The 19,638-nt window shown below is 37.2% G+C and overlaps 1 protein-coding gene across 2 annotated transcripts in view; it reads left to right on the plus strand.

Moving 5' to 3' along the window:
* The window catches only part of LOC150092924 (P2X purinoceptor 4-like), a 199,423-nt gene that overhangs the window by 160,538 nt on the left and 19,247 nt on the right, over positions 1–19,638 (plus strand). For both annotated transcript variants that reach the window (XM_090413399.1, XM_090413400.1), the window contains exon 9: positions 9,413–9,560. In XM_090413399.1, the coding sequence (XP_090269525.1) occupies positions 9,413–9,560 (148 nt within the window). The remainder of the gene's footprint in view (positions 1–9,412; positions 9,561–19,638) is intronic.

Below are 19,638 nucleotides of genomic sequence, written 5' to 3' on the forward strand. Positions count from 1 at the left end.
CACCATCCACAAAAGGACACACTAACCACCTCTCCCTGCCAGGTGTCTATCAGGTTCCCTGCTCATGTCATCTTTGCTATTTTAGACAAACTGGCTGTTCTTGAATCTGAAAAGTCTTGCCCGTTCTTCTCATGCTGTTGACAATAAACAGTTTAATGCTATGAAATCATCCAAACCTTAACCACTCAGACTGCTTGTCAGTCTCTAAGTTTAGCGAAGTGATCATCATAAGTTCATAATTTGTTTTATAATTATTTTAAATTACTTTTTATCTATGCAACTTTTAACTTTTACAGTTGTTCCTTTGAACCCTAACAGTGTAATCATATTCAACTGTGATGACCGAAACACAAATTAGTATGTGCATGCTAAATTTATTACTCATTCTTGAGATTCATGTTTTAAATGTAGTTATTACTGGTCTGTCTTGCTGATGATGGCCACGTAACATTGGATGAAATATATTGGAATCTTTGAATAAAATTCTATATCTTTTTTCTTGTTGTCATGCGAAAGTTGTTAAATAAGCAGTTATTTAATTTGGATGTATTTAACAGGACAATATCACCTGCACAAAGTAAAGAACTTAGCTTGATATCTCCTGTTTGAATATTAGATTTAATATCATTTCTGTAAATGATGCAGTTCACATGGATTAATATAAGTCGTTAGATATATCTTATGATCCAACCTTGCATTTTATTTAGCATCAATCTTCATGTATACGTCAACTTATTTGCAATTTATGTATTTTTCCATATAAAATATATATAGGATATCATTAGACCCGTGTTCTTACTTTTTGAGACATATATAAAAATATAGTTCTGCAGTCTCAAAAAGTAATAAAATTTTCATAGAAAAAATATTGGAAAGGAATTAGGACAGTGAGCCATTTACCTGCAAAATATTTTAATCAAGAAAACATCTGATGCATAATCTTACAAATAATAAAGTTAATTTCTAGAAATAAGTCAATTGAATAAAAAAAAATTTCCTCTTTCGTTGCTTTAATTTGGATACAGGTTATCAGTGTCTGTATGCTCTGGGAAGCACAGTTTTCACGAGTTCTATGCAAAACTCTGTTCTGCAGAACTCTAGGGTTCTACAGAATATAGCTTAAAAAGCATTGATATAGACAATACAGATTTAGTTTAGCACTCAGGAGAACAATTTTTATCTTGAAATGTTACGATATACATTTTTGAGATAAACGAAACTTAAAGATCCTTATTATATTCCCCCTCCCCCTCCATCCCCCATATTTGTTGTAATGTAAAAATCTTTTCTTACGGTTTGGCCTAAGTCTAGTTTGTTCTTCACCACCAATTTTCCTATCAATCTTATATAACTTTTTCCTGGAACTGTGAGAAGTGAAATTTCTCTAATTGGTACATCTCATTGAGCACTCTGATCCAATCTATCTGGGATCAGATATTGTAAAAAAAAAAAAAAAAAAAGCCTGAATTATGCAAGGTAGCCACTGCACACTTTTCACACCACCACATTTCAGCATTTTGGATCGAATATCATTTACTTCGGTTGCCTTTACACATTTCAGGTTTGATGTCTTTTTTTCTACCTCAAGTATTAATATATGCTTCTAACTGCATACCCTTCTGGATATGTTCTGCTGCTTTCTATTATTTGTTACTTTATTTAATAATTTTTCAAAGTGATTACTTCGGATACAATCTTATGTCTTCATTTTTAAGCTTTATTATTATTTTGTGACACCTCCAAGGAGTCCAAAGACTCATCAAGAGAGGGCACCTACTCTACAACTCTCACTTTCCACCAACTACACTGAACTGCCACTACCATCATCATCTACACCAATGCCATCTACTGCCCACAACCAACCATGGCTAGTATTTTTTGTCTGTAAATTGCATGTGTTCTGAAGGCAAGATGAAAAACCTGAGTTTCTGGGAGAAAAACGCTGCTACCTCCATATGAGATCAGCTAATAATAATAAAATAGACAACAGAATAAGCCAAGCTGGTATGGTGGATAGCCAGCTGAATAAATTTACATGGAATAAGAGAGAAATTAACCAAACTACCAAACTAGCAGTATACAAGACTGTGTTCAAGCCAGTTTTATGGATCTGAGAGTTGGGTTAGAAATAAAGCACTTGATCACTGACTAGAAATCACAGATATTATTATGGGCAACTCTAAGGAGTCCTTAGACTCATCGAGAGAGACCCTAAACATCATGTCAGGAACTATTCAGCATTCATACAATATCTATCATACTTGAACTTTAATTTTGTAAAAATCCCTCAGCAATTTGAATGTCTCAATCATATCATCCCTTTTCTGCCTATCAACCAGTTTCTGTAACCCACAAATCTTCAACCTGTTCTTGTAAGGTTTATTCCATAGACTAGCTACCATCTTGGTCACTCGTCTCTGGATCCTCTCTACATCCTCCCCATCACTAAGAAACCTTGGCTCCCAGATCTGCATACAGTAGTCAAGATGGGAGTCTTATCAAGGTTCAATAAAGAGGAACAATAACCTGCTTGTTTCTTTTGTATGCAAAGGTTTCTGTGGTTTAGCAGTTCATAAGAAAGATTCTGTAATTGGACCACAAGTTTCGTAAGTCGTTTGACTTACATCTTCAGGGGTCAAAAGTAACTAAAAGTTTAAACACAGGAAATGAGAAATTACTCAAAATAATTCATTATATACAGTTGGCCGTCTAACTGTTATTAAATTGAATATCCGAATGTAGATTCAGTGCAATGCTAAGTTTGAACAATGCTGGATGCTGCCACATTCTGTTGTTCACGTTCACATTGTCCGAGGTCTGACTTGGGTATATTTTTTATCAATGCTGACCAAACTTGGTGTAGAATTAGGCCCTGGTTTTTGTTACGCTGTGCTGGAAGGCTAAGCATGTTTGAAGCTTCCTTAAATTTTCTTATGTAACAATTTTTTTCAATGTAAGACATGTTTGTTTTTTGCCAGAGTACATTATTCATTTAGCTTAATAAACATGTGGTCCAATTACTGGAATCTTTCTTATGAACTGCTTGTCTCTGCTCGTCAAAGTATTCGTCAGCAGCCAAGTGATCTGATGAGCTGATTTAGTCACTTTGGCTATGTGCACCCGAAATTTTAACCACTATCCACTAACACTCCCAAGTCTCTGGCTTTGTCAGTTTCCTGGAGTACAGTTCCACCAATGTGGTATACTACTGATAATCTTTTCATCCCAAAATGCATAACCTTACACTTTGCCACATTGAACTGACATCCATTCTCCTTAGCCCAGGCCCCTCCATGTGAGGCACTTGTTCGTGGTGGAGGGGACCTCCCAGCGATGGTACTGGCCCTTTTCAATTCTTCTTCTTTTTCTTTGCTTTTCTTCCCGTATTCTTCACTCCACTTCTCCTGAGTCTTTTACCCTTTTTTTCCAGACCACGATCACTGGGATCCAATGCCCTGCTGCCATGTTTGCCGTGCCTTGCGACTCGTGGACATCCAGAAAGGGGGATCCTGGTAGTCTTTCACTACTTTGGCCCCTGCTTCTGCAAGACAGGCAGTCCTGGATGGCCAAGCCAAGATCAATCGGCTAGTGGGCTTGCCAGCAAGGGTCAACGGTGTTGCAATAAGGCTCTCATCCCCACGGTCCGGGGTCAGGATCCTAGGCTTACTGTAATGGCGGTATAGTGTCTGGGTAGCCCTGGTGTTCCACCCCTGGCACAGTCATTGCTTGCCAGGCAGTAGGCATCCATGGTGGGTGGAGAGCTCTGGTGCCGAACCAAAAACTTCAAAACTTCTTGAGCATGAATCCTTCATCCTCAAATGTTTCAGAGGCCCTAACAAAGTCCCAACCAAGTACTGATACCGTATGGAAGCATATGGAAACAGAAGTAAGAAACAAAAGATATATGATGCTAACATAAATGTACCAACATTTTTAATCATTCATGCTACAGGTGAAAAACCAATAGGGAAAATGTTACCCTTCTTTATTCAAAAAAGGTTTAGAAGGACTGGCAGGACCTCCCAAAACTGTTAAGAAATTGCTTTCTGGAATGTCCTTGTAGAAACATTGTGTCAGCAACATTCCGAGAAACTACTGAGAGCAATAACAATGGGTGGAATAGAAATTACAGTAACACCTCATAAAACACTTAACTCCTGTAGAGGAGTGATATCAGAATGGGATCTCCTTGATGTTCCTCATGAGGAGATATGTTCACGATCAAGGAACTTAATGATCAAGAGGAGAACTTAACGATCAAGGAGTGACAGGTGTGAGGTGCATCTTGATACGTAGGGATGGTTGCCTAATTCCAACCAAGAACATCATCCTTACTTTTGATACACCTAAGCCTCCAACATCTGTAAAAGCAGGGTATCTGAGCTATCCTGTTAGAATGTACATCCCTAACCCACTGAGATGCTTTAAATGTCAGAGATATGGACATGCCCAACTGCCTGTCGTGGTTCTACTACCTGTGCCCGATGTGGTAGTAAAGAGCATGATAACAAATCTTGCTGTGCAAAAAAAGCTGAATGTGTCAACTGTCAAGGGAGATCATCCAGCTTACTTTTGTGCATGCCAGAAATGGAAAGATGAAAAAGATATGCAAAGAATGAAAACAGAGCAAATCAGAACATACCAGGATGCAAAAAGAAAGCTAGCCACTATCACATCTACTCTGAGAACCTCTTATGCCGAGAAGGTAACAATTAAGAAAGTGACAGTAGCAACTCAAACTTGTATGTCTGTTCCACTATCTGATAATTTCACCATACCTGCACCTTATGATCACAAGTACTTCCCTGTTGAGCGCATCAATCACATGACCTATGGCCTTACTCCAGAGACAACTCCAAAAATGATCCCACTCGATGAAAACCCACTTGTCAAAAAAATTATGGCAAAGATATCACTTAAAGATAAACCACCAGATTCTCCCACAGAAAAAATGGATACTTTAGTTCCCAGTGAAAGTAAACTAAACTTACCAACTAATACATCAGACGTATTGATTACTCTACCAGAGGAAGAGATGGACACTGGCCGTCCATACTTTCCCAAAACAATTGATAAATATAAATATGACAAAGCAAGCCTTCACCCTCTTGAAAACCAGTCAAGTCTATAAAACCAAAACAATAGGATAATTTGTACAATGAAACTGTTGGATTTTGCCAGAATATCGATGATATCAAGATTTAGTTGCAGAAACACAAACCTTTCTGTTTCTATCTACAGGAAACGTACTTAAGATACAACGAGGACCCTACCTTTAGGAATTTCACTGTTGTACACAAGGATAGAACTGGAGGTGGTCCTGCTCATAGAGGAGTAGCTATCCTAGTGGGCAGTCATATTCCTTTCCATCAGGTCGAACTTAATACTTCTCTGGAAGCAGTAGTGATTCGCTTCTCCATGAGATTTCTTATTACAGTATATTCAGTTTATTTACTACCAAGTGCTGAGTTAAATGAAATTGATCTTGATAACTTTATCTTGCAACTGCCTGAACCCATACTTTTGATTTGATGGGTGCCTTTAATGGTAGTGCCAACACTAATAGACGAGGTTGAATCATTGAAAGAATTCTTGATGATAATAATAATCTCTCCCTTTTAAATAATAAACTCAATACTTTCTTCCATATGTCTATCCGTTCATATTCTGCAGTTGATCTTACAATCTGCTTCCCTTCCATTCTTCCACTGCTCACGTGGGACGTTGAAGAGAACATATATGGAAGTGATCACTTTCCTGTTCTCTTCACAGGAGCCATGGTCACCCACACAGATACCTATATGGAAAATGGACCAGGCTGACTGGAACACTTTCTCTCATCTTGCAAAATTTAATGCTGATGCCATCACTCAATTGCCTATCAATGAAGCAGTAAAATATATAACAGAGTGCATTGTCCAGGCAGCAACAGCCTCCATCCCAAAAACATTATCTCAGTTTCCACTCTATCCAAAGCCTTGGTGGAACCCAGAATGTCAGCCAGCCAAAAAATATCAACACAGAGCATGGGATATATTTCGTAGATATCCCACCACATCAAACCATATAGCTTTCACGCGTGCTCGAGCCAAAACGTGCTATGTGAGGCGTCAAAGTCAAAAACAATCATGGATCCAATTTACCACTTCAGTGAATCAAATGACCAGTCCAAAAATTGTATGGGATAAAATCCAGAAAATGAAAGGCACATATAGAACACATTGTTTGTCTACCTTAGACCATAATGGAAGTGTTATTGCTGATCTCAAAGCCATTGCAGAGACTCTGGGAGAAAATTTGCCAGAATCTCATAATCAGCTTCATATCCTCCTGAATTTTTAATTCTGAAAGAACAGCAAGAGAAACAAAGGGCTAAATTTTTCTACCAATGTTCTTGAGCTATACAATCAGCCATTTGTTAAGGAGGAACTAAAAACAGCTCTCCTACTATCTCACCTTAGTGCAGTAGGGCCTGATAACATCCATCATGAAATGATAAAACATCTACCATCATCTTCTATGGATCTCCTTCTCTTACTATACAATAGAATACTTGCAGAGGAAGAGTTTCCAAATTCTTGGCATAAGTCAGTTGTCATTGCTATCCTAAAACCTGGAAAAGATCCAACACAAGTAAATAATTATCAACCCATTGCTCTGATCAGCTGTCTTTGTAAGATACTAGAGAAAATGGTTAATGCCAGACTTCTCTGGTATTTAGAAAGCAACAATCTTCTCTCTCCAATACACACAATGTGGGTTCTGTAGACATCGTTCAACTTTAGACCATTTGGTTCATTTAGAAACTTGTATAAAAGATGCATTTTCGAAGCAAGAATATCTTGTTTCAGTTTTTTTTGACATGGAAAAAGTTTATGACACAGCCTGAATATATGACATATTAAAAGAAATCTATAACCTGGTTCTTAAAGGACACCTTCCTATATTTATTAAAAACTTTCTTTCCAGGCAAATTTTCCAAGTCAGAGTGGGAAATACGCTGTCTCAATCATATCATCTAGAACAAGGTGTTCCCCAAGGCCCCATCTTAATACATTTTGGAAAATTATGGAGACGACTACTATGCTTGAGTAAAACCTTAGTTTAATATAAACCAAAATCTACACTTGACGTTTCGACCTTCATGCTGCACCAATCTACATGGTTTGCTAAAGTTACTGACCAACTGTTACAACACTTATTGGCCTGACACTCTGGTGAGTGTTGTAACAATAAGTGTTGTAACAGTTGGTCAGTAATTTTAGCAAACCACGTAGATTGTAGTGCAGCTTATTTCTCTGTATATACAGGGTGTTCGGGATAAATTTGACATATTTATAATTAATTATATTTTTCCGTAAGTTACATGTATTAACACACACTTCTCTTCATTTAAAAGTTTGGACCCTTCTTCATTCATATACAAGATGTCAGAAAGGATGGATAGCTGGAACCCACCTGAATCATGGAAGAGAATAACTTGTATCATGATGATTCGTGCCCGCCATCAAAATAAGGATATTACGACTACTGCCCAATGCTCCCTGAATACAGTAAAAACAATCAGGCATGAACTAGAGACTTGCAATGGTGACTACGAGGATGTAGCAAGAAGAAAGATCCCTAGCAGACGATCTGATTGCGTTCGTACAGCAGAATTCCTCGCAAATCTGCAGGAACAGGTGTTGAAGAACCCTGGCATTGGAATTCGGGCTTTGTTCGTGGAGTTGCTAACTGTAGTCAAGCCCTGGATAACAAGGGTAGCCAATGGTAGGCCGTATGTATGGCAGCAGGATTCGGCCCCTTGCCACACCTCTGGGAAAAGTCAAAAATGGTTGTCTGAAAATTTCTATGACTTCACCAGTCCAAATGTTTGGCCTCCAAACTCCCCAGACCTTAACCCCATGGATTATTTTGTATGGGGCACAGTTGAAAAAGACACCAATCGCACTTCCAGTAATACAAAAGCCCAGTTAATGGATAAAATTAAAACAGTTTTTGCGGCCCTTCCCAGGGAGACTGTAGCATCAGCTTGTTCGAGGTTCCGAAGCAGAATTGAAGCTGTGATCGATGCTAATGGTGGTTATTTTGAGTAAATCTTGTTGATAGTATTGTAATTAACTCTGCCTGTAATGTTTTTTTGTCAATTCATTAAATTTAATAGATACAAAGAAGATTTTCTTTTTCCTTACGAAACTGTCAAATTTATCCCGAACACCCTGTATAGTGTATATGCTCCAGAAGATGACCTTGATATGAAGGTCGAAATGTCGATTGTAGATTTTGGTTTATATTAAACTAAAGTTTCACTCAAACACGGTAGTTTTCTCCATAATTTTCCAAAATGTATTCTGATCACCGTGTAAGCCTAAAAGAAAGGGCTCTGTCTAAATGTGACACATTTCACTGTTAAGATTAACTCAATCACCGAACAGCTTCCTCCCATTGTAGACAATGCTCTATGTGTTGATGACTTCACAATTTACTGCCACTCCCATAACATGAGGGTAATTGAAAGGCAACTCCAGCAAGCAATTGATCATGTTTCTCTGTGAGCTCTTAGTAATGGGTTTAGGTTTTCAACAGAAAAAAGTGTCTGTGTACACTTCTGTCGAAAATGCACTCTTTACCCAGATCCTGAATTAAGAATGGGACACACTATTATTCCAGTAGCTACAGAAGTCAACTTCTTGGGACTGATCTTTGACATTAAACTTAAATTTTTAGCACACATTTGTCAACTAAGAAAAAAGTGCAAGAGAGTGTTGAATCTTCTTCGCACTCTATCCTCTACTGAGTGGGGTGCAGATCGAGCTTCATTGTTCATCTTTATCATGCACTTTATACATTCAAAGCTGAATTATGGGTCTCAAATCTATGATTCTGCAACAAAGAATAACCTGTGATGGTTGGATTCCATCCATCATCAGGGTATACGGATAGCTACTGGTGCCTTTCGCACATCACCCACTCAGAGTCTTTATGTTGAAGCAAATAAACCAGCTCTATCACTTTGATGGAAACAGTTGTCTCTTAATTATGCCGTAAAGATAAAGTCTTTCCCAGATCATCCTACGTGGACTAGTCTCTTTTCTCTGCACTGGGAAGCTCAATACCACACACTTCAAACTGCCAAAAGGACATAGGGCAGCTAAACTTAATTTTATGCATACATATTGTAAAATATTCCTCTTTAACTCTATGTATTACTGTAAATAACATTTGTTGTAATCTTATTGTAGTAATCTTATATGTAGATACTACATTCCTTGGCTTGGTGTTGTACATGCATTTTGTTTATTAACTTGTATTGTTGTCTAATTATGTACTGCCTTAAATGCTGCATGTATTGTTTATGTACTGCCTTGAACTTGTTTATAACCAGAAATGTAAACTTCTTTTTCTTTGTTAGGTATGCTCACTACTATAATGATGATGCTCGTACTATGTACAAAGCTTATGGCCTCAAGTTTGTTGTTATAGTACATGGTCAGGCAGGCAGATTTAATATCATCCCACTTCTTTTAAACGTTGGATCAGGACTTGGTCTGTTAGCTGTGGTAAGTTCCCTTTTTGCATTGCTGTTAACAGTAATGTTTATCTCAAAACATATTAGTAGAGGCTAAATTGCTTATTAGTAATAATAAAACCTGACTTTTGAAGGAGCATTATTTCCATATCAAACAATTTATTTGTATCACATTCAAAAGCGATTAATTGATCCACTGCTGAATGAAGGCCTTTCCAAGATTACTCCAAATCTCTGCTAGTGGCCTTTCCTCCCTTCTGCAAATCTGATTTGATCAATCCATTGTGATTTTGTCAGCATTGTGGTTATCCCCCCCCCCCCACACACACACACAGAATCCAGTCGAGTACTTCTTTGTCCATCATTGGTCTTGACTTTGAGCAGTGTGCCCTGTCCAGTGATACTTCAGATCTTTCACTCTTTCTATAATGTCAGAGACTGGTTTGATTACTCATTTAAGTATTTCTTTTGTAATCTGGTCTTTTGATACAAAGCATATAACTTTCCATATTAAATTGTGTTGTTCTTAGTTGTTTTTGAGTTTCCTTTACACTTGGTGTCAGTGTTTCTCAAAGTCACTTGTCAGTATAGATAGAATGCAATGCACAGGTTAAAAATTTTCCTTTTTTTAGCATAGTGGTAAATAGCTTTAGGATATGGATGGTAATTTTTCAAATGCTTTTCAGCTACACATTACTAACTTTTGACTTCTTCCAAGGTGTAGTAGACTGCATACTTAGTCAGGAGGATGAATCAAGAGCAAAACTGAACAGTTGCAGAAATGTCAAGCATTTGGTAGAGCTGAGAAGAGAAAAAAGCAAGAGATGTGAGGTAAGAAACAAGAATCCATGTGTTAAGGTTTAAGTGCTGGGAGAAACTCATGTTAAAAGCTTAATGGAATGAAACAGCACAGAGAAATGATTAATTATAGTATTAAATTTTTCCAATATTTTGTCTGTCACAGAGACATCATCAGGGAGTACAACATGGAACTGGTAACACACAAGTCCACACTCGTGCGTGTGCACACACATACACAAAGGTAACACAAAACTAAATGAAACACACAGAAAAATGACTAGTCCTAACTAGGTCGGGTACCTTTTATGGACACTTGTTTGAGGCTTAGGATGTAAACTAGGATCTTGAAGTGTTAGTGTTTTCCCATATTTTGGGAAGTTTTATGCAACCATATTTATTCAAATTAGGCTGATTTCTAAAAGCAGCAGCAGCAGCAGATTCTAAAAACAGTGTTTCTCTATGGAGCATCATAGTGTTTTGCCAATTGATTCTATGAGCTGTATCCAATGTATAGTCTGCAAGGCCCAATTGACCATCGTCATGTTTTTTTATGTTCTTCCATGGGAATGGTGGCTGATCTTCCTGTTAGTCCATAGTAGGCCAGCCTGCAGGAACAGAGAATTTTGTATAGGAACTGAGAGCAAAGGGACTTAACCCTTAATGAAGTGGATACCTGAGGATAACTAGTTTAAAGCAGGGCTTGAAAGTAGTACAAAGGTTGTATTTCTTTATATCTCTTGCAGAAGAACTGAATCATGTACATTACACAATTTCTGTGTAGTGTACATGATTTTATTATTATTAAAAAATTAATAATAATAATAAATCCTTCACTAGTCCTCTTCAGAAAGATTTTAGTAATGCTATCACCATTCTCTATGTCCAAGGTACATCAGAAAAAATAGCTAGAATTCAAAAGAAATACAATCTCTGCACTACTTACAAGCCCCACTTAAAACTAGCTATCCTTATCCACTCCACTAAGGACCAGTCCCTCCTCTTTTAGTTCCTGGTGTATATAGAGTTTCTGTTCCTGTAGGTTGGCCTTCTACGGACTGACAGAAAGATCAGCCACCATCTGGAAAAACCTAAAATACATCAGCAGTTATGACTATGGTCAATCAGGCTCAGGCTTTGCAGATCAAAAATAGTTCCATGCTCCATCACAGTAAATTTAGAAGAGAAAGACTGTTTTAGAATCTGCTGCTGCTCTCAAAAATTAGCCTAATTTGAATAAATATGGCAACATAAAACTTTCCAAAATATGGGGAACACTAATACTCTGAGATCCCAGTTTACGTCCTAGGCCTCATAAAGGTGCCCACAGAGGGCACCTCACCTAGTTAGGACTTTAGTCATTCATCCACATGTTTCACTTAGTTTTGTATTGCCATTTTGTGTGTGTGTGTGTTACAGGTTCCATTTGTACTCCTGAAGTTGTCTCTATGACTGAGATGAAATAGTGGTGGAACTAAATATTATTGCAATCCTTTCTCAGTGTTGTTTCATTCCATCAAGCTTCTGACATAAGAAACAACAATGTATGATTAACAAGAAGGAGAAAAAAATTTTTATGATGATTCTGTGATAAGAGGAGTACTTAATTGAGACTGTGACTAAATCTTGTTTCCCTGGTGCAAAAATTAATATTAGTGAAGCTGTCAGGATTCAAATGGGTAATGTGAAAGAAGTAGTTATTTTGGCTGGCATGAATAACTTGAAAGGTGAAAAATATTGTGTTAGAAAATATATGAAAGAGGTATTGGAAGAAGCATAAGAGAGTAAGGATGGTAAATCTGCTGCCACACTGTGGTAAAAATTATTTGGATAAGAGGAGGAGGGCAGTGATTGTAAATGAATCAATGCATGGGTTGCAGAAGGAATAGTGTAAAGTTTGTACACCTATAACCTGAATTTGATGGATGGACTAACAAAAAAAAAAAAAGGAACGGATTTCATTTAAATAGATTTGGAGTCAGGAGGATAAATCTGTTAAGAATCAAACAGATGAGTGGTATCATTAAATAGAAGTTGAAAAAAAAAAAGTTGGGGAGGGTACACAGGGGCAGAGGTGATCAGCAAGCTCATGAGCATTACAAGATGCTTGGGAAAGAAAGGTGACCAGCATGGTAAGAAGGGAAAAATCAGAGAAAAAAAAAAGGGATTTCTTTGGCTTAGGCCAAAGAAATCCCAGAATTCTTTTGCTGTATAGCAAAGAAAAGGAAGAATGACAGTGGAAGGATAACATGTGCTAATAGTGTCAAGGTAAGTGACAGAAGCAGACAAAATAGTTGATTACTCAGTAACTGCTTTGCAATGGTCTGTCATCCAAGTTGAGGATACTGCTGTTACAAATGTGGCAGTAACTGATGTGAGAATAAAGGTTGATGAATTTTTGAAGTATTTAGGATATTTCAGAATTTCAGCCAGCATATACTGCCATGGTATTAGATGGGATATCAACTAATTAGAAGAACGTACAAAGGAATTTCAATTTCTTCTGACTAGGCTGTTCAGCTTAAATCTCAACTCTAGTGATGAAGTCCCAAGGGAGTGGAAGAAAGGCAAAGGCAGAATATTTCCATTGCATGAAGGAGACTTCAAGATTGAGTGGGAAAATATATACATACCTATCAGTATTTTGAAGTTGTGATGAAAGTGTTGGAAAAATTGATGAAAGACAATTCAATTCAGGAATGGGTGGATAAGAATGAATGGTTCTAACTTTCTTGCTGTGAAGAGGCTTCTCTCGGACAAATTCAGGTCTCGAGAAACCAAGAAACCTGTAGGTTCATCTGTTGACATGACTGCTTAGATGGAAATGCGCTTTGTCCAAGAACCAGACATTATGGAGGAAGGGCAGATCTTCATGGACATTGGCCAGCACACATGCACAGTATTCCCACCTTGCTGTGTAATCTGTTGCGGTTAAACATTATATTGAAATCAGCATAGCTTAATAATTTACTAACTTTTTTATAATACAGTATGGTGCAAAAAAGTTAGTAAATTATTAAGCTATGCTGATTAATTGTAGTACTGAATAACTACAGCAATATGTGCTATGGAGTAAACAGGTTTTAACAAAGAAATGTATGTTTACAAATGATCACACATAGTTGGGGATGTGTAAACATCCACAACTATCAGTGGAATCTTGGTCGAATAAAGCATTTAACAATGGTAGACTATGTGCTCGAAATGGGCACATAGCCTCGTCTTTCAAGACAGGCTTTGTAGTACATGTGAAGGTTCTCTGTCATCTGGAAGAACAGAGTTGGGATATCTGCTGGACATATCATTTAATTTTATCCCTTAGTTCATCAAGGTTTGAAGGCAGATCGTGTTGGAATAGCCATTCCTTTAATATACCCCACACAAAGCTATCAAGTGATGTGAGATCAAGAGAATGTGAAGGGCGGGAATTCTGTGAACCTCGAAATGAGCCTTCAGGGGGAACTGTTCTGATAAATAGGTTCTAGAACCACATTATGTGTGACAGGTTGCTCCATCCTGTTGGAACACTTGCACACTCAATGGAATGTTTTTTGCACAACACATCATGGGTGAATGGAACCAACACATTCTCGATGTAGTGTTCGCTATTCACGGTCGCTGTTACACCACCCTCTTCAATAAAGTAGGACCCAATTATGCCATTACCAGAAATTGCAAACTGTACGTTGGCCTTCTTGCTATGAAGAGATTTTTCTCAGACAAATTCGGGTCTCGAGAAAACAAAAAACCTGTAGATTCGTCTGTTGACACGACTGCTTAGATGGAAATGTGCTTCGTCCAAGAACCAGACATTATGGAGGAAGGACAGATCTTCATGGACATTGGCCAGCACACATGTACAATGTTCCCACCATGCTGTGTAATCTGTTGCTGTTAAACACTGACCCCACCTGAATGACATATGAGAAGGTCCATTTGCTTTACTAACTGTATTAATGAAAAAAATGCCCAACAGTAAATGTCGTTTCTTCCAACATTAACACCATTGCTACAGCTAAATGTAATGGCATAGACTCTACACGTGCTCTTCTGTTAATGTGCATGCAGTCAAACAGCATATCTCATAGCATGTGTACTGAAGGGGTGTTGAAATTCAGTACTTTTTGCACCATACTATAGAACAGTGTTTCTCAATCTGTGGTCCGTGGACCACAGGTTGCGATTTGCTATGTAGCCCTGAACTTAAACTCCCTATTTACTACAACTCCAAGATTTGCTAGCCTTGTCATCTTCTTCTAGCATTATTCCACTAATATAATACATCATTAGGTATCTCATTACACAAAAGTGCATAACTTTTAATTTACTAACATTGAACTGACAGCTATTTTCACATGGTCCCAATTCCAGCTTATTCAGATCATTCTTCAAGTAATGCATGTCAATCCTGATTATCCTACCTATGTTTGCATCATCGGCAAATACTGTATGACTCCTGTGAAATCCTTCACAATGTCAATAATGTAAAGTTTGAATAACAATTGACCAAGGACTGATCTCAGTGGCACACAACTGGCCACCTGAAATCTTGGAGGCTCATATCCCCATATATCACTTTTTGATATCTGTCAGTTCCAAATCTGCCATCCTTAAAATATTGTTCATACATCTGTGGGTGGCATGCCTAAAATCTTAAAAAATTCTTGCTACTGTCCAGAGGAGGGCAATTTTTCCTTTGAATCAAGGAAAAGAAGGAGTAGCCATAGTATTCAACACAAAATACGAGGCTAATCTTCTTGAATGGCAGTCAGTCTCAAGTAGAGTAATGTGGGCAAATATGAGAATGGGGAACTGGACAATGAGACTTATTTGTGCCTATGGTCCCACAGAAGGTTCTACTAAGGTAGAAGTGGAGGAATTTTTTGGGGCTTTAGAAAAAGCAACTGACACAATGAAAAAGGAAAAGTTGGTCCTTGTTGGGGATCTAAATAGTAGAGTAGGAAATGATTGTGAGACATACAAAAATATTTTGGGAAAATTTGGAGAAAAGAGCAAAGCTAATAATAATGGCAAATATCTGTTGGATTTCTGCTCAGGACATGGACTGGTTATTACTAACACCATGTTCCAACATAAAAATGTGCACAAATTCATATGGAGAGAAGAGGCTAGGAATAAGAAAAGCCTCATTGACTATGTTATTGTTGATAGTGATGTTTTCTCCCTGGTGCAGGACACCAGAGTGTACAGAGGATTTGAAATTGGAAGTGATCACTATTTAGTCTTGAGCAGGATAAAATTGAATTTCATATTGAAAAGAATAACATGTAAGAAAGTTTTAAAGCGAATAAAAGTTGAGCAGCTCTCAGATGTAAACTGTAGACTAAAATACAGAAATATTATTGAAAAGAAAATGAAAGAGTTTGAGAACAGGATTCAAACCTTGGAGATTCAGTGGCAAACTCTGAAGGAAACATTGATTGATTCTGCCAGAGAGGCATGTGGTGAGGTTGTGTGCAAAGATAAAAAAATCAGAACTCCCTGGTGGACACAGGAAGTTAAAGAGGCAGTGAAGGAAAAGAAGAAAGCATATCAAAAGTTCCTGGCAAATAAGTCAGCTTTTACTCTTACAGAATACAGAGACAAATGTAAGAAAGCTAAACAGTGTGTAAAACTAGCTAAACAAAAGTCATGGGAGGACTTTGGCAAGAATATAGAAAATAAATATCAAGAAGGTGGCAAAATATTCTGGAGGTTGTTGAAGAAGCTTAGGAATGGAGGAAAGAGTGCTGTAAAAGGAATTAGAGATGATAAAGGTGAAATGAAAACAGGAGAAAAAGATATCCTTGAAGTATGGAGTAATTACTTTGAAAAACTGCTAAATGAAACAAGCAGTGATGACAGCACAGTGATAAAAAACACTGACCAGGCATGCAGTCAGGAATACATATCCATACTTGAAGTAGAAAAAGCCATCAAAGGCTTGAAATGTGGAAAGGCAGCAGGAGTAGATGATATTCGACCAGAAATGCTGAAGTATGGTGGTATAAGAGTCTTACAGTGGCTGCACTGCATAGTTCAGAAAACCTGGACAGAGGGACGAATTCCCGATGATTGGAGTAGAGCTCTCATAGTACCCATATATAAAAAGGGAAATAAAACTGAATGCGAGAATTACAGAGGTATTTCATTACTGAGTGTTCCTGGCAAGATCTATGCAAGTATACTTGAGAAACGGTTGAGAAGAATTGTGGAAGAAAAGCTTGGTGAAGAACAAGCTGGATTCAGGCCAAATAGAGGCTGTCAGGATCAGATCTTCACTTTACGACAAATAGTCGAGAAAGCATGGGAATATAACAAAGATCTGTATTTAAGTTTTGTCGATTTGGAAAAGGCATATGACAAGGTGCCAAGAAAGAAGCTATTCAATACGCTGCAGTTATATGGTGTCAATGGGGCATTATATCAAGCAATACTTAGTCTTTATTTGAGTTGTGAGTCAGCAGTTAGAATTGAAGGAAGTACAGGAAGATGGTTTAATGTTAAATCTGGTGTGAGACAAGGATGTACATTATCCCCTCTGTTATTCATTATCTATATGGATCACATTATGAAGGAATGTGGTATTAAACCTGATATCAAAATTGGAAATGTTAATGTCAGCTCTTTGCTTTATGCGGATGATGTTATACTTCTAAATAAATCCGCTACAAGTCTGCAAGATTCTCTGACTAAATTGAATAGCTGTTGTAATAGATATGGTATGAAGGTCAGCAATAAAAAGACAAAGACAATGAAAATAGGCAGAATCATTGAAAATGTCAACTGTGTTGTGAATGGAGAACCTGTGGAACAAGTAAAACATTTCAGCTACTTAGGCACAATTTTTACTGAAGATGGTAAACTAAATATAGAAATAGACAACAGAATCAGCAAAGCTGGTATCGTGGGAAGTCAATTGAATAAATTCATATGGAATAAGAAAGAAATTAGTCGGAACACTAAATTAGCTGTATACAAGACTGTGTTCAAACCAATTTTAACTTATGGATCTGAGAGCTGGGTCAGAAGTAAAACACTTGACCAAAGACTAGAGACCGCAGATATGAGAGTCCTGAGAAAGATTAGAGGCATGAACAGATGGCAATATCATATTAAAAATGAGGATATTAGGAAAGAACTTGACATTGTCAGCATCCAGGAATGCGTTAGCAGAGCTAATCTCAGATGGTATGGTCACTTAAATAGAATGTTAGAGGAAAGATTAGCAAAACAAGTGTTCTCTGCCAGGTTGGCAGGAAAACGACCCAGAGGAAGACCAAGATATAGGTGGATTGATACGGTACAAAGTGCCTTAGACGATAGAAATATAAGATCTGATAATGTTGGAGTCTTGACAAGTAACAGACTGATTTGGAGGAAAATTGTAGATAGGAAGTTAGTAATGATTTAATTTTTTCATGTAGTACTGTCATATCCTGTACACCCCTTGAGGGTACATGGCAGGAATTTGATGATGATGATGATGATGATGATGATCCTTTCCTCACAGGTTCACTTCAAAACTCTGTGTCACAGACACGTTTCACCTCTTTGTTTCTTCTATAAATACTTCCATGATTGTTGCTTCAGTGAATTAGCAAGCATTGTTCCTCCAGTAGCCATTGGGCCTGTTAAAACGAGCAGCAGCTCCCTTTTTTAGTACAACTGCAAAATCATTGAACATGCTTCTCCTCTTCCTCGTTTATTCCATCTACCCCTGTCCTCTGGAACAGCCTTCCCCATAATGTGTTTCCCAATAACTTCAACTTCCAGCTCTTTAAGACAGTTAACAGATTTCTTCTTTTTCAGTTCTTATCTGCACCTCACACTTAGCACTAATGTACTTTAGGTTTTCGTACCTCTTGTGTGTGTGTGGGATTAAAAAAAACTACTATCCTCTTATTCACCCTAATATTTTATTATTCATTCCCTTTGTCTAACTCAATTGTTACATATGTGAGCAAGTTGCACAAATATATCCTTCCTTTAGTAAACCCATGTTGTTCATTACAAAGTATAGATACTCTTTCAACCTATTTCTGTATGTGATCTCTTAACAACTTTTCCAAAATCTTTAGGATGATAATATACTCTTTCCACTCCTGTAGAATTTGCCTATGCTAAGATTCAAATTATACAGCCTCATCAAAGGCACAGCCATTTCATATGAACTCTTTTAGCATCTGTACTGATATCCCATTGGTCTCTATTGCCAAATTCTTATATTGCACATGATATTTCATCTGCATTTTTTTTCTTAAGAATCTTTTGCTTAATAAGATTGCACATACATTTCACTCCTAGCCTGTTTATCCTTTGAACTCTAGGGACATATTATGATATTACATTAAGTATTTAATTTTTTAAGTATTTTTTAAAATGAATTTCAAACACTTTCCATGTTTGTAGCAGCATCATGCAACATATTCTGCTCAACTACGCATTTTTAATTTCTCTCCTTCCACTCAGTAAAGAAATCCTTCTCATATTATCTGATAAAATTCACTCGCAATCTTAAATAATCAATTTCGAATTCTTGATATTTATCCTCCAGGGTTGTACAGGATATTATGATGGCACATGAAATGTTTACATTATTACTAACTTCTAACTTTCCATGAACAGTTTTCATTCAAATTAGTCTTAACTGTCACACATCTTATGTTTGGTTTTCTAAGACATTCTTATTGCATCAATCCACCTAGGTCTTACTTTGGGTCTTTTTCTTCTCATCTAACATCAAACACCAGATTTGGCATATGTCTCCCCCTTCTGTATAAGTGATGACATCACCTTTTATTAGTTTTGCTCAAACATTCCAGAATGCTAACAATGGCATGTTCCTTCCTAATATTGTTACTTTTAATGTGATTCCTCCAAAGGTACTCTCTCAGCTCTCATATCTCTGGTTTCTAATCTTGGATAAACTGTTTTAGTTTATAACTCATCTCTCAGATCCAAAAGTTAAAATTGGTTTAAACAGTTTTGTACACAGATGAAACCACAAAAAAAGATCAAATAGAAACTATATTTCTATTTTGACTAGTTTTGTGAAATACTTTGTTTCACTTAATCAGGAAATAACATGAATTAACTAAAAACTAGAAAGCAAGTAATAATAGTTAACATTTCTAGTGAAAAATATTTGAAAACATTTAAACAGTGAGAAGCATGCATTCACTATTATGCTGGCTGCTGGTTCCTGGGTTGCTATAATGTACTACTGGTAGATACAAGTGTGTTGTGATAGATTAAGGAAGACCAGACTTGATATAAAATCATCCCTTGTTTTTTTACACTGTAGAGGG

Source organism: Typopeltis vanoorti, chromosome 24 (assembly GCF_054136105.1).
Source record: "Typopeltis vanoorti isolate ZY-2024b chromosome 24, IOZ_Tvanoo_1.0, whole genome shotgun sequence".
Lineage (NCBI taxonomy): Eukaryota > Metazoa > Arthropoda > Arachnida > Uropygi > Thelyphonidae > Typopeltis > Typopeltis vanoorti.